Raw genomic sequence first — 23,166 nt, 5'->3', positions numbered from 1 at the left:
TAAAAGTACTTCAAATATATATATATATATATATATATTTAATAATAGAGAAACGACCCCAGTGACGTATGACGATATTCCGGGGCATAGGTTCTTATTTAATTTTAATCATGATGATCTGCCCAAACTCTCATAGAAGTAGCAACATTTATGCGATTTCTTTTTAATAATAGCAACTTTAAAATTGTACATTTCAACAAAAAATAGACTAAAAATGCCATTATCATAAAACTGCACGTCGGAGGGAAAAACCAATTGCAAATTTGAAATCAGAGACGTGAAAATATCCGAGATAGAAAGCGATCCGAACCAAAAAGATACAAAAATATCCAAAAACAAAAATATATTTTCTTCTCAGTGTAATCAGAGATCGCATGTATTTATCAAATATACAGTATATTTATTCACTTTTGTTTCAGTAATGTGTAATAATTATTTTTTTTTTGTAAATTTCAATTAAAATATATATAATTTAATACATTCTTAACGACATAATTGGGTACTTGCTCTTCAAGTAGAAGAAGACCTTCCATATCCTCACATGCGACATATGACGTCAGCACCAGCTAATCTTTATCTGCAAGAAGTCGTATCAAAGCTGAGCAAAGTTTCTCTATTTAACTTAGAATGTTAATTAACTACAATTTAACTAAATACAGTGCACACATCGAATTAGTTGAAATATAAATCTCTCTCGTCTACTTCTTTTACTTAACTTAGATTTATTATTCGTTTATGTATTTTAATGTAATTGTCATGTATTTTTGTTTTGTGTACCTGGACAACTTCGATACATAATTGGTTTGTTTATGTTTCGCATGGCTCCGTGCCTGTCTCTGTGTTAAGTCTGTGTAAATATATAGTGAAAGAATTGAAATATTTGAGAAAGAATCTTCGCGAAAGAATGTGTCACTTTTGAGAATTGATTCTTGACTGTGTTTGGCTCGAAATAGAATGGAACGAATAGTTGCTAACGTAAACAAAGGCCACGTTTCAACAACCAATCAGGATCGAGATACCCTCACTACGTCACTTGCAGGCATCTCATTGCTTTATATTTTGGGTATATTATATTGTGATCTAATTGTAAATAGTAGATTAAATAGAGTCGCTGTAGAGTAAATGTAATTGAGGCTATCTTTTTGTGATGTTAATAAAGCGTAGTAAGACGCAACTCTCATATTTTAATAATTTCAAAAATCTTATTGCGTTGAATTATCAGAAGCTTGTCCATTTGTGAAATATACTATAGGTATATTGAAGTATATTTCAGAAACATTTTAGGTTTTTATTTTACACTGAAGTGTTTTATACCAAATATTCTTCAGTTTCTATGTAGGTTCATTTTTTATTGACATCTAAAAATATAAAAACTTAAAATTTATATTTTTGTAAGTAAATAAACGTGTGAGAAAAAACTCTGAAATTATAAGTAATCCACATATTATTACGTTGGAGCCAATATCCCCCTGAAATTCTTTGAATTTGCCTTATTTTATTCAAACAAAATAATTGTACACTGTAAATAAATTATATAAAGAAAAATTTCTGCCAGCAACATTGCCAGTACGCTGCAGAAAAAGCAGGTTTACAGAAATTTCCTGTAACAAAACACTACAGAAAATATTTGTTCTCAGAAGAAATTTTTTGTAGGTCGAGGTTGGCAGAGAAATGTGGCATGAAAGTAGCTGTATACCCTCTGGTTTGCATAGGGAAAATGATTAAAATTCTGATTAGTTTTTAAATTGTTCAATTTTTCGGGATTTTTGAAATCTTTCACATTTGAAAGAATTATCTCAGAATTTTTATTATTTTTTTCATCATTAGATCAGGAGTTCCAACACGAAAAAACAGGAACGAGGTCTAGAAATAGACCAACATCTTGACCAATATTCCAACCCATCGGCACTCGTTTCAATGCCTCAAATTCCTCCTTCAAATAAATTTTTCGCTTGGATTCTAAAGTTTTTCATATCCAAAACTGAAAAAATTTATACCCAACAGTTACAATCTGTATCAATGGTTGCAGATTTTATTCGTTAATCGGAAAAAATGTTACTATGTACATTAGCAGCAAACTTCTGTACTTATGGAAAACAGAAATTTTCTGTTGGGAAATTAGAGAACTGCATTTTAACAGAATCTTTTTACAGTAATTCAAGATCACATTTAAGGGGTCACAGTACCCAAAAAGTGACAAAAATACCAATTTTTTTTTATTGCTTATAATAAAACTTCAGAATATTTCAAATGCACTGAAAAAAAATTATGTCTCTATCTATATTTTTGAAAAAGTTATGAATGATTTTAGATTGTCCTAATACAGAATCTTGCTCTGCAGACAAACTTTAAAGGGCTTTTTCTCATAAATGATAATTTTGTGTTTTGATCTTGATTAAATCCCTAAGGAATTTTTTCTATTTAAGATAAAGATTTGAAGTAAACTTTTTTATCTTAAGTATAATACACTTATTTAAACTGTGCATGGAATAAGCATTTTATAAGGTATTACAATTTTTACAGCATGTTATATATACCTAACAGGAATTTTTACCCTTTTTTTTCTACTTTTTTACAAAATATTTTATAAAAAATACTCTAATTGATATATCAATAAATGAATGCACAAAATTGTTAAGAAGAATATTGTAAGCACTAAGAAAAAAAATTTTTTGAAAAATAAGTTAAAATAAAAAAGCCTTAGGGATTTAAAAATTTTGAATTTTTTCAACTTTTTTTAAAATTTTAAAAAATTTAAACAGTTTAATTGTTTTTTAAAGATAAATTATTGATTATAAGTTAAATAAGCATGTAAAGCATCCTCAAAATGAATGATTATACCTTTATTTAAAAAAATTGTTGCAAAGGTACTGTAACCCCTTAAAGACAGATATTAGGTTTTTAATGCATTTTTATTTACATATTATGACAAATTTCTTTTGAATATGGAGTACACTTTTTATCACCAAACTTTAATTAGTTTAATCATTAATTCATGCAATTTATTCTTGCTTTCTAGATCATATGAGAGAACCAGAATGAGCAAAATAGTTTTACAATTTGGTCATAGCGGGGCTTTGTCGAGATTTTTTACAGCTATAGGAATTTCTAGGAATGATAAAAAATTAACAGCAAAGTCCTTTTGCTCTCAAAGTAATAGAAGATGGCGCGCAAGCTCATTTGCACCCTTCAACACAAACATAGCATTTGTGCTTTATGACTGTAATGGTGATTTAAAGATCATGACTTTACACAATGAAATGCCAGTTAGAATTGATGGATGTAAAAATGATAAATTATGCTCTCTAAAAGAATTTTATGATAACTATCTGCCACTAGCCGAAAACTGTGATCTGGAAAAAATATGTGATGTTTGTAGAGCATAATTAACACGTGTATTAAAACTTTTGAAGACTTCAATCTAAATAATATTCGTATTAATATTGTGATACGTAACGATATATATTTTGCAAGTTTGGCATTCTCAATAAATAGAAAAAAAAACCCATTTTGCAACAATGCGTTTTGTTTCTTTAGAAGAGACTATTGAAGTGTTTAGATGGAAATAAGTTAAAATATTTTGAAAAAAAATGTGTTCTTCAAAAGAATGTGAAATACTGTGATGGATTATAGTTAATAAACATAATTGGTTTTGTATCAGTTTTAAAAGGTTTTTGAAAAAATCTAGCAAATTTTTCCATGATTAAGGTTATTGCATATTAATCCAAAGTTTGAAGTAATTAGCCAACACTGCAAAAAATTCCGGATTAAATTACTGTATAAAGTACCAGCACTTTGAATACACATTCACATCATCCATTTTTCTGTAAAATCAATATTTAAAGTAAAATATTATACCGTAGAGAGTATTATCTACCGAACAGTAATTATTGCCGTAAAATCACCGAATAACTCGAATTAAATGAATATTACTGTAAAAATTATGATATATCGCATTTTATTATTTTGCAACAAGTTCTAGTAACAAGTTTTTTGCATTGAAACAACTTAATATAATTTTAAAAAATTGAAATTCCTTTTTCGCTTTGCATTGCTATATTACCATTCATGAAGTAGTTATTATCATGATCGTCCAAAATTGACCTCGTTTTTTGAAAAAAAAATTTTTTAGAAATTTTTTTAGAAATTTTTTGCAATAATTTATGTTGACTTCTGTCCATTTACTAGACTATAAAATCCTTCTAAAACTTTTATTCAGAACTAAATTTTAACTTAATTGTCTTGTTTAAGCTTAAAGATTAGATCGGTATTATGCTCTCCTTTCTCGAGAACTCTTATTAATTTATTATTTCTAATCCTCGGTATATTTTTATGTATTGTCGTAGATAAAAATAGAATAGAACATATTACCACTTTAACACACATTTAGAATTTCCCTTTTAAAATTACGGTAAAATAACTGATTAAGGTCCGTCCATCCAGTTAAGCATAAAGTTTACGGTAAAAAACTTTTTTTACCTTTACGGTTTCGATACCGTATACAAATAGCATGGTTAAATATCATGAATTGAAAACTATACAGTTTTTTAACCATTTACAAATTGCATGGTTTAAAAACCATAAAGAACGACATTTATCTGAACTCTGGAGCAAGGCACTTTGTTAGTCAATGTGGATTGGAGATAGGTTGTGGTTGAGTTGGGTTTTATCAAATTAACAGTGGAATGCAGTTTAATTAGTTTATCTGATTCTTTCGCTTATCATAAGAGCCGCCCAATAATGGGGAGTAGATAGATCCTTTCTTCTATTCCCGGGAAGTGAGGGATGTTACCCACAGTCCTTGTAGTCGCAACGTTGAGGGCAAGCAGGGCTGTTGGCAATCTGAAGTCGATAATCTTGATCACGAAAACAATCGTGTAATACAAAAGCAATGACCGCTCTGTAACTATGATGGTTCGGAAGTATAAGGAAAGTGTTACTCCAGAGGTTTCTACCTAATCTTTGTTTTAGCTTGGATATATGTATATCTCTTTCTGCCAAATTGATTCTTGAGGCAGCAGATCCATACCAAACTACCGGAAAAGGAGTTTGCTAGATGGTACACCCATTTTTGGTTAACTTATCTAAAGAGTGTCTCAAAATTAAAGCAAGGCATTAATTAAATAGAAAACTGATTATTTAGTGCAGGCGACCAAAAAAAAAAAGTTACACAGCTGACAGTTTAGGGTTTGTAAAAATACAGCACTAAAATTAAGAACAACGTGTTTTCATTGTTGAAAATCCATGAAACAATCCAATTACTACATGCGACATTTCCCGATCATAAGCTATTGAGAAGAGTTTAATTGGAGTCATAATTGTATGTCAACAAATTCCCACGTCCAAACCGTGCATTGAAGGTAAAAATTCAACGTAGCATCTACGAAATTTAGCCAACTTTATGAAAAATTGTCATGGAATATTTTAATAAATGAGTATGCATATGACAGAAAAGCCGTGGAAATAATTTTCCTGATAAGCTCAATTTTTCCGATTCAATACATAACCATATCCTATGTACTTTATGTTTGAATAAAAATCTATATAAATGAGGAAAAAAACTGTTTCATTCAAATTATTTATCTATTTAATTCTAATCTTCTGCATATTTTGGGACAACTATTATTTTCAGGCATACCACAATGGAACGACATTCACTGCAAGAGAACAACTTGGCACTTTTAGCAAAGATCATACATAGGGGAAGAAGAGCAGCTTCCGTAGACATAATGCAAACCAGGCCTCCATGGTTTGGTGTGGTCCCTGTGCGTAAAGGAAAAAACAAAATTTAGGGACACCTAGCAAAAATTCTTGAAACTGGTTTCCACCCTCCCAGCCATTGCTGAGGTTGGAGAGAAGAGCCAAATTCAAACTTTTTATAATAAAAACAGATGAAAGTTTCCAAATGCAATATACTATAACAAAAGGTAAAGCAAAACAAATAAATGACTTAACGTTTCAGAACAGTTTGATTTTAACTATTCATAGGAGTTGTTTCTTTAATTATATAATGATAAAAGGAAAAATAACAGTCAAATGATAAAGTAATAAACTCAGACGTTTACGGTGTTAAAAAAATGAGCCACTTTACTAAGACTTTTTTTGCAAATGGCACTATTAAAGCTACCTTATTAATGAGTTTTTTTTTACATAAGGAATTAGTTTATCTTATTAATTAATCTATCTTATTAATTAATCTATCTTATAAATGAGTTTAGCTTTCAGAATATATGCCTGAATCACGTAACATGTTTTTTTTAATTTTCGTGTTTTGGTTATTTATTTATACCATGAGCAAAAACTAAAATAACACTTTAACCACAGAATATATCCCCACAGTGCTAATTAATGAATTATTTATCAAATTAGTACTTCCGTTGACCTTTTGCGAACAGTAGAAGTAAGATGTGAAGGATGTTTCTAATAAAATTGATGAGTAGTAATCCCAAAAGAGAAATCTGTTTTCTTGCTATGAAAGAATATGATTTTTGTCTTTTAGGACTTTTTTTAGTTATTATAAATGATAAATACATTTTCAAGATGGTTTAAGAAGTTCTGAGAATTTTTTTTCTTGAAATAATTGAGTACAACCAATTAAAAAACTTGTCAAACCATTATTTTAATGTAACAGAATTCCCATAAAAGGAAAGAAATATACAAAGCACTACTAATTTAGTTTTGTTTTTTTAATAATACTTCTCGAATTTTATGCTCTTTTTCTTAATTTTGAGAAATTTTTGTAAATAAGTTTGACTTTTTCAATTCCTAAATGGCTAAATAGCTTTTAAAACACATTTGCCCAAAACAGGGGCCTAGAAATACCGGGTGCTGGCCAGGTGACCGAGCAGTTAGTGTGCTTGACTGTGAAGCCAGTGGCTGCTGGTTTGAATCCAGCTCAGGACATTCCCTCTCTGTGTGTTGTTCTCTGCTGTGTGATGTGCGAATGTGGCCCACCCTATAAACGGGTATTTGTGGCTCTGTGGCGTGGGTAATGTTGCTCGCCTTCATTTAGATTCACAAGTGCCCACTGGGTAACGTAAATGAATAACACTTCCTAGCAATGAAAGTTCATCGCCTGCCTTTAAAAAAAAAGAAATAGCGAGTAATTTGAAATCAACACATGATTTGGAAAAAATACAATAAATAAAAAATAGAAGGAAATAGAAATGCAAGGTTAAACGCGTTCTACTGAGAAAACCATATAATTTAATCTCACTGAGTTCCAATTTTTTTCTAAAATGGTGATGCTGATTGAGAAAAATTATAAGACAATGTTTGTAAAAGAACCATTGCTTGAAGCTCTTCCTGTTGCATCTTGAGGAAAATAAAACAACAGAATGGTGCAACATGCAAACTAAAATATTGTTTTATAGTTTGTTCTGTCAGCAGCGCGATCTCTAGATGAACTTTGAAATTGATATTAAGACTTATTAAAAATAAATCCCTAAGCAAAAACAGCAAACTAAAAATATCTGACATTTTCCATTTGTCTTTAATTGATTTTTTCAAATAGTTGGTCATTGTGATACCCGGTAACTTGGGCACATATAATACTAAATTTTTAAAATTAACAAAACTAAACTTTCGAATAATTATAAAAATACCCATTTTTACAAATTTGCCGCTTCTGGTCTCAATGCAAAACTAACAGCAACAGACCTACTGATATTTAGTACCATTCCATGCATCAGACAATTTTCAGGGATGTTAAATCATAAGCACAAACCTCTGTCTTTCAGATTTGAATGATTAAGTCAGGGGAAAACGTTGGCACCTTCTGTGCTGTACGAAAATTAGTAAAGGAATGTGCTGGTAGTTTGAATTTCATTAGTTCTTGAGTGTATTTATAAATCTGCGTTCTAGAGCAAAATTTTATTGTTTAAAAAAAAACCTTTTGCAATCCAAGAGGCATAATATCGTTCAATGTGAGATTGACAAAATCCAGTTATATCTGAGTCATAATTTTCTCTAAGAAAATGAATCATTTAATTCATAATAATGAACTGTATAAATGATAACAAAATTTTATTTTAATAAGAAATATAATTAAAACATTTATGCGCTCATGCACTGACAGAGCATAGCAAGCATGCGCTTGTTTTGATTTAAGCGGAATAAGGAAAATTAACGGATTACATTAAATCAAAAGGAGCTTAGCCCCAAAAAGTAAGTTGACGCCAGACAGATACACAATAAAAATATTTGATTTCAAATATAGTCAAAGTTATTTTTCCTCTCGATTTATTTGTTTAACTACAATATTATATTGCTTTTTATTTAATAACATATTTCGATAGAAATTTTAATTTGAAGGAAAATAGCAAATTTTTAGAAAAATGAAACAAATATGAAATATTTATAAGTTAAAAAAGGACAGACAATATTCTAAATACTTTGACCATAAAATTATGCTTTTTTTGCGAAAGCGAACCAGTAATACGGTAATAAAATTTACATGTTTCTAATTAAACATTGTTATAATACGTTATCGGACATATTAATTAAAAAACAAAATATATTTTTTAATCTGCACAATCCATGTGTTTACGAATAACTTTCTCCCATTTTCAAACAATTGTTACATTTACGTAATATGACATAATTTTATAATGTGAAAGAAAGATCACGTTTCGAAAACAGTGATAAGTATTACACCAGGTGAAAATATTCTCACATTTCAAAAATTATTGGTAGAGGTGATGCTTTCCTTATCAATCTCATATTTATTCAATACATCAACTGTGATTAACGTTTTCACTCAAAAGAGGAAGATGAGTATAAAATCAAAATTCGGATGGCAGGTAATATGACTTAATATTTATGGCAGGATTAGAAACTTTAAAAGCATTTTCATACTTATTAGTGGCTACTTAGTCTAAGCTCTAATTTTTATTAGATAATCTAATAAATTTTCTGATAGTTAGTATATAATATAATTTTTAATTTAATGATAATCTGAAATTGTATGGGAAAATTAGTTTCAGTAGTACAGGAATGTTGATTTACTTTCCTTATGTGATTCCTCCGTGATGGGCGGCTTGTTTGTTTGATAACATTTATTGTTTTGTAGTTATTGACATCAGACGCTACCTTCTGGCTGTTCGGTTTCCTTAACGGCTGCTTAGTTTACAAATTTACTTCTGACTACGCCGTCTTGAATATTAATAAAATAAAGTTTAAAAAAAGTTCCTGTAGAAGATGATTTCGCAATTTTAATTTTTCAATATAAAAAATCATGGCTATCAGTGAGACGCACACAATGTTTTAGTTGCTACTCATAATATTTATAATTGTGTTATATAAATGTTAATTAGCCACATTAATAAGTAATTGTATATTTAGTTATTACAGAATTCATGGTCAAATTAAATAAAGATTGCTAGCTGTTTGCAATGAGTTGTTCTGATTGGGTTATTGGATCAATCCTAAAAACTATATATTTTTAAATTATATAATATGCACTCTAACTGCAACTATATAATTAAACTACATAATAAACTGTATAATTGACACTCGTTATTCAGGTATCAGTAGGGCATATTTGTTGGCAACTCTTTCAAGGACACCATATTAGGTGGGCCAACGTTTCTCTCACAATAAGGACAGATAGTGCAGGGAATGAAGGAACATCCATGCCTTGTCCAGGATTTGAACTCAGGACCTTTCTGATGTCAGGTCAGCTCTCAGACCATTGCACAGTCCTGTCGACTTTAAAAACTATATTGTGGCAAATATTTCGCAAGTATTTCGAGAAGTGCAATTTCATGCTGATGTATCGAATTTATGGAAAACACAGAGGAGCAATTAAATCTATCATTAGATAATCAACTCATCATTGGATAATTGGGTACTTGCACTTCAAGAAGAAGAAGACCACATGTACCCACACGTGTGACCTGTGACGTAAGTGCCAGGTAATCGCTTGTAATCAAAATAGCGTGATAAAGTTGAGCTAGGTTTTTCTTGTAAGTTGAATTGTTATTTAAAGTGAAGTTAATTAAATACAGTGCCATATAGCATATCGAATTTGTTGAAATATAATTCTTTCATGTCCACGCATTATTTGTTTATGTATTTTAAAGTAACCGAGTTATATTTTTGTTTTGTGTGCCTGGCAACTTCGATGCATAATTATTTTATTTTTGTTCTACGTGGTTTCGTGCCCATCTTTGTGTTAAATTGGTAATATGAAGTGAAAGAATTGAAATCTTTGTGAAATAATCTTTGTAAAAGAATATAGTATGTCTCACTTAAGAGAATTGACACTTTGCATACTCAAAATCGAATGGAAGGAACAGTTGCTAACGTAAACAAATGCCACGTTTCTACAACCAATCAGGATCGAGATACATACACTACATTTCTTGCAGGTATCCCATTATTTTATAATCACTCTTTAGATTACAAAAAAAAGAAAGAAAAAAAGACTTATGTCTTAAAATATAAACTCTTCAACGGTTATTACCTAGAACTAATACAAGAGGTCCAATTGAAATAAAACCAAGTAACGATGAGATTTTACGAGATTCTACTAAAACACTCATATAAGCTTTAATGTTAAATGCGGTTATATGCCGAAGTCACCTTGCAATGAGTTTAAAAGGGTAACTGCAACAAGCCTAACAAGTGCCGTTGACACATTGAAAAAAGCTGGTATTTTCCATTCAGCTTACGTCATACAACCGTATTTTTTAAATCTTCAATGAGCTTTTTTACATTAATTCATTGCCTAAAATCTCTTTCTTTCTCCATTATTCAGAACCAAATTCTATTAGCATCATTAAAAATTTATTTCCTACAAAAGAACTATATTTAGATTAAAAGATTACCATTTCTTGGGAATACGTCTAAGAAACGTTTTTTTCCTTCAGGAAGTGTGGGTAGTTTTTTTGGAAGGGGTGAAACCATTCTAGCTTCAGGAAGTGTGGGTTCCACAATGATAAGAAAAATTCAAACGTATTAATTTCCCCTGCTTTATTGTACAGTTATGGCAAAATTAAGTAACTTGCAATATTTTTTATTGAATTATTCATTTTATAAAAAGGGAAGTGCTTAAGAAATTTTTTGATTTTAAGCTTAGCTGATCTTATTTAATAATTAAAAGGCTTAAATAATGAATTGTTTGTTCAAGTACTACCTACCCCTGATATAGCCAAAAAGAAAAGAAAAAAAAGTAGTTGGTGAAATTGGTGCTTAATTAACCGAATTATACTGATTTGTTTAAAATATATAATTAGAAATCATCATTTAACAGACAGCCCATGCTAAAGTAATGAAACTTCTGCTGCGTTTTTAATTAGCAGTGCTGTATAACGTCATGGAAAAAAGCATTGGAGGGTGGATATCATCTTGAGGTTAAAAACCGATGTCGTTACTAACAGGTTTAGGATATTTAACTCAGTTTTGATGAAACCTCAGAAAAATGTATAAAGGCTTTTCAGTTTATAAGTAGAGTATGCAAAAAAGCAACGCGCTTCTTCTTCAAAGCGTGGCAAAATTTCAATACTTGCCCAAACGGTTTCAGCTCCACACTGACACAAAAAACCCAACTTCTATTTAGACTGTTGAGTTTATCCTTTTATTGAATTATTTCTTATTGACTTTACTAAATTATCCGCAATTGTTTGATTATTTGTGATATTTTGATTCCATAAAATGTTTAGAAGTTAACTCTTTTAAAAATGTCGTATGTTAATAAAAACAAAAGTACATTTTGAAAAGTAAATTGAAATTCGTTTTAAATATTTTAGTTTCTATTTATTTCCTGTGTTTTGTTTCATTTCATATAAGATAATATAAATTATTCTTAAATTATGTTCAAAATTTTTAATTTATTTTTTAGACGTAACGATGAATATTTTTTTTATTTAGGTACTTTCCTCAATATTTATTATACTTCTGAAATTACATTGTTCTGAATCAAATCCATCACCCCTTTATAATTGTGTGAATTTAGATGGAGGACTTACCTGCCATTCATCTGATCCTAATCCATACAGGAATTATGGTTCAAAAACAGCATATCCTGCAGTACATAAGGATTATACAAAAACATATGACTTAAAAGGTTAGTTAAAATTTTATTTAGATTTAAATCCATGATCAAAAATCCTGTTTATCAAGTAAAATGATTGAATGACAACTCAGCAGCTAAATGATAATTTAGTTAATAATATTATGTCTAACATTAAGGATAATTTATTTTATTTGTTATAATTATTTATTTCATTAACTAAAATATTTATGATTTCAGTTAAAGCCATTTCACATTTTTTCTTATACAATTTAAATTTTTTTCATCTGGTTTAATTTGAAGATCGAATATAACTTTTTTAAAAATTTGTTTAATACTATTCCGTTTTGGAAGGTCAATTAAAAAAGTAACGAACTATTAGTATTAGCAGTGATCTTTAATTAATTGTGGTAATATATACAAAAAAATTAGCGCACCAAGAAGGAGTCGTCAAAATGAACCGAAATTTTACATACGTAATGACTACTTTGATATAATTAAATGATTAGAAAATCGAGGATTATCGTTTTTCTTTGATTTTCTAATCATTTATTTATATCAAAGTAGTCATTACGTATGTAAAATTTCGGTTNTATATTATATCCTAAGATAAAAATTAACTGTTGACATTGTGTTAATAAATAGTAGTTTCTGTGGTAATAAGTATCTCAGTCCTATAAATACTGCTATGATATCGAATAGCGGTGATTTCTCTACTTTTAGGGTTTTCAAAAGTAAAAAAAAATTTTAAATACTTTTATTTCTGTAAAGTTTTAAATTTTTGTCAAAAATAAAGTCAATGTTGTTGATAGAAAGCAATATTGGGTAAACGTTTATCTCTCAATCAGCTCACTCTTAAAATAAAAATAAGAACTACCCATTAAAGTAGTAAAAGCTTTTACATTAAACATTTATTAAAACCGGCATTAAAAATTGTTCAATCAAATGAATAATAATCCATAGATAAGTAGAGGTGCTGCTATAAGTTGATACTTTTCAAGGAGCAATGGACAAAATAATTGGGTTTTACTTAAAAATTAAATTAAAAATATTTGAAAAGAAATCTAGTATCGAAATTAATTTATATCTTCATAATTGTCTCAAATATACGCATATTGTAAAATGTCACCCTTTATCAGACAAGGCGGTAGTTTTCGTGCTACTCTCTAAAGTCAGAAACTGCTGGACTGCAGAACTTTTCCACGTTAAAGACAAAATTGACTTTATTCCTTATCTGAGGATGAATTTGTAAAATAATAATTTATAGAATAATAATAATAAAAAAAAACCATGGGAAAATATCGGCGACATCTTAAATGGTTTTTTTTTGTCTAGGTTTAAATGTTACGGAGATAAAATTTATTGAAACATATGAAAACGAAATGGTCGGTATAGTTAATATCTGTTACCATGTAAAATTTTGAAGATTTTAGATAATTTTGATTAAAATTGGTAAATATCATTTATGTTCTCTCGATGACATCAAAACCATCTAGATCTCTTATAAATGGCCATAAATGGTCAATAGCGTGAATTTTTGCAACTTTTGATTGCTTGGTGATTTTCAGAAGGTGAGAGTTCAAGACGTTTCCTTCGCATTGGTTTTAAAACAAATATTTTCAACAAGCTTTTTTTTAAATTTTTTTTTCGCAAATTTAAATTGAAAGATGCAGCAATTGAAGCTCTAGATTAGTTAACTTAAGTAGCATCATTCTTTTTTCCACGACCTTTGAGTCACTTTCGATTTTGATTTGCTTCCACCTATCACATGGGTAAACAGTCGCCATATTGGTGATTAGTCTGAACGGCGAAGGATCATCGCACCCAACCTGTTATTTCTATAGTCATTGTTTTCTTTTTACTTTGTTTTCACTTTGAAATTAATAATCTCCGGTTGTTACGCATTTGGGTGTTCTAATAAGTCAAATTTAGGCTTTAATTTATAAGGTTTACTTGTTGGAGAGCACCATAAAAAACGGCGGAAGTATGGCTGCATAAAATTGGCAATAATAAATGGAATCTAAACGTATTCAGAAGATTATGAGAGGAAAGTTTCAAATTTATGTATTTATTCATTTGTTTAAAATTTTTCATGATATCCTTTATTAACTATGAGGAGCAAATATGTTTCGTCTTTTATTTTCAAATTAGAGGTTTAACAAATTCAAATGCATTAAATATATTTACCTGAAAGAAATGAAAATAGATTACAAATATTGTTTTTAACTTAAATAATTTTGTTTCATTAGAAATATTTAAAAATAGATTTTAATTGCATTTAAATATTTGAGTGTTTTTGTTTCTAGAATTAAAAGTAAACTAGTGTTACATATAAAACATTTTTCAACTGAATAAATTCAAAAATTCTACGTTTTAATAAGGTGATCTAATTCCTATTTGAATTCTTAGTTGCTTAATTTTTTGTTATTTTAAATATTTCATACATCACTGTAAAACTTTGGAACTGTTCAAAATGAGTTTTTTATATTTAATAATCAGAATTTGAATAAGATTTTTCGAAGAAATATCTATTAATAATTGAACAAACCATAATTGATTTGATTTGTTTTTGTCTTATTTTATAAAAGAATAATGTGTCTATTTCAATAAACCAATGATTATAGCAAGTATTTTCCTCTTTAAAGATATGTTATTAACATTAGTACTCGTTAGTAAAATATAAAATTTTATTGGCATCGTCTTTTGTTTTATTAATAGTGTAGTTGTAGCAGATTTTTAAATACGAAGAGATAAAGTTTGAACATATAGATAAGGTATTATTTTCCCTGAATGGAATAAAAGTGAAGTATACAATTTCAGAGAAAATAATTAAAGGAATAAATAGTAAGTATTTAAGTTGTCTTCAAGAATATAAAAATATTAATCAATAAAAAGTAACGTTTAAGAATGGAAACTCCGTATTTCTATGTTGAGAGTTGCGGTCACAAAAGAGTTGCAGTTACCAAAACGGCGGCGTGTCGCTGCTTACGCTACGTATCCAAGGCTTTAGCAGTAATACGTGTTTTAAAATATTTACTAAAATATCAACATAATCATTAATTAGGCTGATTATAAATATACCTGATATCATTATGTAGAAACTTACAAAACTGAGTTTGTAAGAACCTGTTTAAAGTTATGGGGTTATTTCATAGTCTCTTTACACATATTTGATGCCATAAAGATGCTGATAGTACAATTTCAAATACGTAAAGAGCTAATTTATTTTTTTGTTCTAGGTTGCACCCCGAAAGTATTTTACTTACTGAATAGACACGCTACAAGATATCCAGGGAAGGAATACATTGAGTACATTAATGAGCGTTTGCCAATTTTGAAAGAAAAAATCATTACTTCTTATCGAAATGGCCAAGGTATACTTGTGAGTTTAAATGAAATATTTATTTAGTTTAGAAAATAATTATATAATTAAAAATTTCTTTGGAGGAGAGTTTGGTAAAAATTTCATCAACATTTGTAATGGCATTAGAATAAAAACCATCTTTTTGTTTGCTGGAGTTTATAGCATTTTAAAATGTTCTACTACAACAGAAGGTACTTCGATTATTATGGCACTTGTTCTACTCTAATATATTTAAGCAATTGTGGTGTGCTGTAAATATACATTGTAAAAAATTCCGGATCAAATTACAGCATAAAGTACAGGTACTTTGGGCGTATCATCCGTAAAATCCGTTTTACGACATAATAATTATACCGTAATTTTTACTGTAATAATGATTTTATTCGAATGATTTAGTGATTTTACTGTAATTATTACTGTAAAAATTACGGTATATCAGATTTTTTGTTCCATGACATGTTTCGGTAAAATTAGATTTTACGGTAAAAAATACCGGCACACTGAATGCCGATACTTATGCCGTATTTTGTTCCGGAATTTCCAGCAGTATGGATACCTAACCCATTGACGGTTCTACAAGTAAAATGTCGTATTTTAGCCAGCAGTTTTTTACGCAGACCAAAACCGGTTTTTCCATGATTAGATAGGAAAATAGTCCATTAGGGAGAAACATTCTCCCAATTTCTCCCATTTGTTAAAGTGGTAGTGGGTTAATATACTAATAGGAATACTGCTGTGCTTAGTTTCTTGACTGCCTTCTGCACAAACTGGTAACCATTACATTTGCAATGGTGAAAATGTTGATGCTATTAAGATTTTGCATTATAATTTTGTGCTACTTAGTATAGTGTACAGACTATGAAAGTCAGAAATAATCATATAACTTTCTGAGTATCACGAAGAAAAAATGAAATTTTAAAACATTTAAATTATCATTAGAAAAAAAATTGAAATTTGATCCAAAAGTATTTGATAAACAAGTAATATTTACTTAGTTAAACAAGTAATATTTACTTAGTTTCTTATTTCTGAGGAAGATTTGTCTTCTGTAGGTAAAAACGTGTCCAACGACACAGAAACACCCCAGAGATACTTTCTAGTTTTTTTTCGTCAAAATCAGTTTATAACACCACAACACCTATTGGTTTCATTACCATGAAAATGTAATATCCATATAAATAATTATGACACGCATTTTTTTTAACTTTACATTCAATGCATTGAAAATTCAAAACTAGTAAACTAACACACAAAATTAATATATAATGTTTCAAAAGAAAGGGAAGTTGGTTCTCGAAGGTTTTTTTCTCGTTGTTTGTGGTGAAATTTATAAATATATTTTAAGCGTTATTTATTAACATTATTAAAGCGTTATTTATTAACGTTAAGAATTACTGTGTCTATTTACTTTTTATTTTATCAGCTAAAATGTGCGAAGATGACATTAACAAATTAATGGACTGGTTACCTACACTGGCCGTGGAAGACGAAAAAAGACTTTCTGCAACAGGTGCAGCAGAAGCAGAAGAACTTGGTAATATTTTTATTTCAAAAATATGTAGTTTTTAAATTTGCAAATAACAAAGTTACAGAAAAACAAAACTAATTTTAATGTAGAAAAAAAAATTAATTCTCAGACATGCTGTTTCTTTACGCTAAAAATAATCATCGTCTTGAGTGTGGAGCGATATGTTTATTTTTTTGCAATATCCAAGCCATTTTCAGGGATTATAATTATGTTTAAATTTTAGCTGTGAGAGGAATCCCAAAAGTAAAGTCTCCTATTATTTTAAAACTAAAAAAAAAACTTTTATTTCTATATTATATCATTTTAAAGATTGAACACATGTCGATTTTTTTCAACTTTTCTAGTTTGTTTATTCAGTATTTGATCTATCCTTGTTACTATTTTGAATCATTAATAACTTCAAAACCGTTGGTGCTAGGGGTCTAAAATTTGAACCTCGACTATGAGGAGCAGTTTTAGTTCCCAATCCGACAAATCATTTAAACATTTCAACTTTCTCGTATGCGAAAAATGTTTGAAAAATGATTCTTTCGCACTAGTTTCAACGTTATAGCCGTTGCTATAAATAAGATCGTGAATGATTCTGTTTGAGAAATCATCACTTATTCTTTAATGTTTAATTATTATTTGCAAGTTCAGGCATCCCCGAGAGTGGCATGTGGATCAGTGCTATGCCACTGAATTAGCATTTCTATAGTTATCTAAAACTACGCGTTTATTTTGTACACAGTTGTGCTTCTGAAATGTATTTCCAAAAATAGAAAAAAAGGGCAATTTTTTTTAAAGACTTAATGAATCCGAATATAAAAAAGAATTAAATAAAATAATTAAAAAAGTTGAATGAACAAAAAACTTCTCTATTGATCTGCATTGAAAAGTAATAAATAAATTATTGCGTGTAACTCATAATCATCGAGTTTACATAATCTCGGCTAATTTTCCAGACATTATTTTCATTTTACATAAAGTTTAACTTGATAGGTGTAATAATAATTAATCTAATAATAATTAATCTAATAATTCCTTATTAAATTTTTAAAAAAGTTTATGAAAAGTTGGGGTTTTCGAATAACAATAATTAATCTAAATAATCAATCGATTTTTCATCCGCTTTCCTTAAAAATGCTGATTTAATTATAAGCCACATTTCAAATAATTCAGCAGGGCGTTTTCTTAATGTGCGTGAGTTTAAATCATCAAGATTTAAAGAAGGCAATAAGAAAATTTCATCTATTGGGTTATTACCTAGTAGGCAAAATTTTGAATTAAAGTATCTACCTGGAAACAGTACTAAAGAGCACCTTTAGAAAACAATTGCAGCATTACCCCACTAGCTTCAATAGCTATCTTGTTTAGAATTTTCAATAAACCATTTAGTTAACTTACGTTTTAATTAAGTTTTAAGTATAATTGATACTTTTTATATTGCAGGTGAACGATTGCGACAAAGGTTTCCTGAGATTTTAGGAATGAAGTACTCTCCAGGAAGATTTATTATCGAATATACGGAAAAAGAAAGAACGAGAGATACTGCCCAAAATTTTAGTCGAGGATTGTTTACAGAACTAGATTGTAACTAACAGTTTTAAGTAGTAGTAATTGTTAGTAGTAGAAATTAGTACTTATAAGTAGTAGTAATTGTTAGTAGTAGAAATTAGTACTTATAAGTAGTAGTAAATAACAGTACTATTTGAAAATACTAGTAAGAAGTAGCAGTATCTGTAATTCGAAGTAACAATTGTAAGTGGAAGTACGTAAATATAGTAATTGTAACTAGTAGTCAGTAATTATAATAATTGTAAGTATAGTATAGTGAGTAATAACAGTAAAACTGCAAGTAGTACTGGTAATTGTAAATAGTAGTCATTGCAAGTTGCAATTCAAAGTAGTAATATTAATTACAAGTAATAGTAAATAGCAGTAGAATCATTGTATTCATGAAAAAAATCGCAAATAAAATAACATTTGAAAACTATTCTACTTTCATACATTTATTACTGTTTAAATAATTATACTCTCTCTTTAGTAAATATATGTGTAAAATGCACTTTTAATGTTTAAAAAGGTAAAATAGTAATGAGTTATTCCTAAATCCACAACTTAATATCAATAAAAAATTTTTCACAAGCAATATTTCAGAATCTTTTTTCAAATAATTAATTTAGATAGTTTAGATTAATATCATGATATTCTAAAATTTCATAGGCTTTATTTAATGATATTCACAGAAATTAATTAAATAAATAATTCGAAGAAACTGTAGCAAAAATATATACTTATATATACATTATTATACATTATTATGCATTTACATTGTAAATATATATTATTACGCATTTCATTGGCTTCAAAGAAGATTTTTATTACCATTTTCGTATTTTTTTGAGGCGAATGAAGACTTTCAAGAAGTAGATAAATATAATCCTTATTGGTGTAAAAAGTAATTATCATGATTAAAAAGTAATTAGCATCGAGATTACGCATAAGAATGTTTAACATAGCATATTTTGCAATTTACGAAGTCAGTTACGATACAGAATAAAAGTACTTGAACTAAAGAACAAGTGGAATACAACAGTTTTGTTTGAAGACCTAAATTGATTAATAAACTCTTTTAAAGATGTTATAAATTGCTTTTTTTTGTAAAAATAATTAAGAATTATTTCAGTAATATCAATATTTGGTTATATTTGGTTCTAGCTATATTTTTATAGAACAGTTAAAAACATATTTTTCCAGTTAGAATAAATTTCTTACCCACTTTAAGTAAGTCTAAATTCCTTATTTTCTGCAAAGAAAGAAAATAGTACTTCCCTATTTGTCTTGAATTACATTTTGGAGGAGTACAAATAATATAAAAAATAAACATTTACAACAAGTGATATTTTGAAAAACATTAAATATAGATCTTGTGAGTTTGTTCAACTTATTGCTTAATTCTTTCTATTACAGACGAAAAAGTGAAAGGGAGGATTAACCAGAAACTTCTAAGTTTTAATAAAGAGTGTAAAAAAATGATGGTAAGTTTCATTTATATCTATTACAGAATTTTAGAAGTATAAAAATCGAAGTAAAAGGCAGAAAAATGAGAGAAAAAAAAAACAACAACTACAAACATAAAAATGAGAGCAACTTTTTTCTAAATAAGAACAAAGTTTAAGGTTTAAGACAAAAAATTAGGTTTTATATATGAAGTTGATCATACGTAACTTAAAAATTGGTTACTCTAAAAATGTTGAACATTTTTCTTTAGATCAAACATAACCTGGTTGGTAGGAAGCTGGGTTCGTGTTCGTTAGATCCTGAATTCGAATTCCATCTTCCAAAGATTTCCCTTTTATTAAACGGTGACTGGTGCATGTTAAATCTATCGGGGTCACAAAGTCCTCCAAGTTCGTATAACAAATCAATACCTTTGGGTACTGAATTGGAGATTGATTCCCTGGTTCAGGCCAAAATTACTATCTGTAGATGAATGAGAATGATTGAGATCTCCCTGTTAAGCGGGCTGTAACGTGTGTGTTGCTGAAATCATATTTTTGGCCATAGATGGCGCCACTGAAAAACATGAAACGAAACCTCTGGCTTATGAATTCGCTATGATTTCCTATAACGGGCTTGCTGATATAGAAAAGTGGCATTGTAGCAACTACAACAGCAACAAATGCAAACTTTAGAGTTTGGAGTTACAGTGTCAGAATTAAAAATATCTCACACTAGAAAGAATTACATGTAACTAACTCTCTCATAACAGTTTCTCGGGTAATCTCCATTGCTTTTGTCCTTCTGCAGTTTTATTAAAATTAATATTTTCAGCACATCATTACAATTTATAGATCATCTAAAAAGCACATCATAAAAGTATAGCACATCGTAAAAGTACAGCTAATAATTATTGTGTAACTTAAGTAAACCAATAACTATAATGAAAATGAAAAATAAGACTGTTTGTTTACATGAGCATCGGTATGATCTTTTCATATCTCTTGAACTTATTGTTCCGTCTGCTTCACTTTTTTGTTACTAATACGAGGAAAGAATATTCATTGGTTTTGTGACCCCATACATACTTACAAGCGTTTTATATTATGAAAGGGGACATCCCCATTTGCTCATTGCTGTTGCAAAACTCCTATTTGCAACTCCTGGGAGTGCAGTTCCTTAGACTTTCCCTTGCATTACGAGTTCGTGTAGCTTGCTCATTGGATACTGAAGTATTTTAGTCTAGCTTTTAACAAATGGTGTTTTTTTAATAAAAATTTAAAACAAAATTTCTAAAACATCTTTAAATTTTATAATTTTCTTCATTTTATATGATGTTGAAAATTTTAATTTTAAATAATTCCAAGTTTCAGTTTTTTTTTAAAAGAAGTTTTAAGTCCCATAATCTTTCACAAACTTGTAAAACTCATGAAATCCAAAAAATGAGGTAAGGGAAAAAAGATAAAACTGAAGATAGTATTTCAGGGTAAAAAATCATTTTAAGTTGAATCAATGAGCAAGACCGTTCAATGTAACTGGAATAAAAGGGGGATATAGAAAAAATTCTTACATTTCACTGCAAGCACAATTGAGACAGAATAAAAGAATTTCAAGAAAGACTGTAATCTCGGGCTGATCAATATTGATGCCGTACTTCTGCTGTTTCATTTAGAATTTATTTGCATTCATTCATTTAGATTCATTTTATTTGCTGTCTCATACTCGCCCCTGCTTATTAAGCACCATTAAAATCAAAATATAACTTTATATAATTATGTAAACTGAGTAAATTAGAAGAACAACACGATTTTAAAAAAGGAGCATTTCTGCGCAGCTTAAAATCTCAGAGAGTATAGGCTTTTCATTGCCAACGTGAGAAAAGAAATTACCTCGGATCTTTGAATACGCATAAGATTTTCTGTGTATTATAGATTACAATACTATTTTGTTGCTAGAGAAAGTTAAGTTAACGGAACAAAACATTTAAATACTTTAGGTAAATGTTGCTGAATAACAAATAGATAAATTTACTTTGTAGAATAAGTGTGATAACCAAAAATTAGATTTGGAGGAAGTCAAGGAATTTCTAAATGGTTCGTTAATGCAGAAAACGATAGAAAGTGTTTCAAAAAGAGTTGGATTCACCCTAACTAATGGTAAAGTTAATTCACTTTATCCTATTGTGTGCTTTACTCTACACTTATTTTGTTTCATCACTATGTTTATTTTCCTTCCTTTCATTTATTTTGTATCTAGATAATAAAAATACAATTATCAGTTGTTTTTATTACGTTGCAGTATTAAATAATTGAGAACAATATCATTATACATGAATATTCAATCTTTGATAAATTACAAAAATTTAGTTTAAGAAAATCTTCCTATCTCTAATATGATACTAATCAATGTTTGGTCAATGATTAGAATTTCACAACTAAAATGTTTATGTTAAGACATAGTTTTCAGGATTTTGTGCAAAATATACTAAATTTTGCGTTTTTAGCTGCTTTGGATATTTTATAACAAGAAATAAAATGTACAAGATACATATTTTTTTCGCCGTATTAAAATGTGACATTATTTATTTTATGCAGAGCGAATTACTACAAAAGATATAGATCAGGATTTATTTAATATGTTTGTTAAATTTTAAAAATAAAATATGTTGACTGAATTCAAAATTTTTTGTGAGCCTAATTTTATTCTGAAACTAAGTTGTTTAGTTTTGAATGCATACATAAATTAACGCAATAATTTAATAATTGCTATATTTCCTCCTTTCCCTAACTTTTTATTTTTCACATTACATCGCTGAATTTCTATCGTTTCTCCTTAAAGACATTTGTTGGCTTCAAAAATCAGTTGGCAGATATTGAAAATGCTTGGTTGAGCATCGTTTGACCTCATAGAATCGTAACAAGAAAACCCTTACTCTTTGTGCGCAACCTCTATTACTGCTCAGTCTCTCCTTGCCTACCTAATATTTTCATTCTGCAATTTAAGGAATTTCATGAATTTCAGAGAATTGACCATTAATTTATGCAGCCACCTCTTTACTCTGAGTCAATAGCCCAGTGCAAGTAATTGTTGCCAATATGGTGGACCTTCAAATTTAACGGGACCATTAAACTGAATATTTTTAAGACAGTATCTGGCTATCAAACTGGTATTATTGTTTTTAATCCCATTTTTCCATCATAATTCACGAGTCTTTTTTTTTCATTAAATAATTCAATATTAATTTACAGCCCCATTTAAATATCAATTGTAAGTGGAAGT

The 23,166-nt window shown here is 28.8% G+C and overlaps 2 protein-coding genes across 2 annotated transcripts in view; both read left to right on the top strand.

Annotated features, from left to right (window-relative positions):
• The window catches only part of LOC107449113 (multiple inositol polyphosphate phosphatase 1-like), a 19,905-nt gene extending 16,236 nt beyond the window's left edge, over positions 1–3,669 (top strand). Inside the window, exon 9 of the mRNA XM_016064550.4 lies at positions 3,020–3,669. Within this exon, the coding sequence (XP_015920036.2) occupies positions 3,020–3,386 (367 nt within the window). The 3' untranslated portion in view covers positions 3,387–3,669. The remainder of the gene's footprint in view (positions 1–3,019) is intronic.
• A 5,018-nt stretch (positions 3,670–8,687) lies between these two features.
• The window catches only part of LOC107449118 (multiple inositol polyphosphate phosphatase 1-like), an 18,304-nt gene continuing 3,825 nt past the window's right edge, over positions 8,688–23,166 (top strand). The window contains exons 1-7 of the mRNA XM_043055473.2: positions 8,688–8,801; positions 11,872–12,067; positions 15,253–15,387; positions 16,801–16,911; positions 18,337–18,477; positions 19,858–19,925; positions 21,926–22,043. Of these exons, the coding sequence (XP_042911407.1) occupies positions 8,700–8,801; positions 11,872–12,067; positions 15,253–15,387; positions 16,801–16,911; positions 18,337–18,477; positions 19,858–19,925; positions 21,926–22,043 (871 nt within the window). The 5' untranslated portion in view covers positions 8,688–8,699. The remainder of the gene's footprint in view (positions 8,802–11,871; positions 12,068–15,252; positions 15,388–16,800; positions 16,912–18,336; positions 18,478–19,857; positions 19,926–21,925; positions 22,044–23,166) is intronic.

Source organism: Parasteatoda tepidariorum, chromosome 5, assembly GCF_043381705.1.
Source record: "Parasteatoda tepidariorum isolate YZ-2023 chromosome 5, CAS_Ptep_4.0, whole genome shotgun sequence".
In the NCBI taxonomy this organism is placed as follows: Eukaryota; Metazoa; Arthropoda; class Arachnida; order Araneae; family Theridiidae; genus Parasteatoda; species Parasteatoda tepidariorum.
This window is presented reverse-complemented; position numbering and strand designations above follow the sequence as displayed.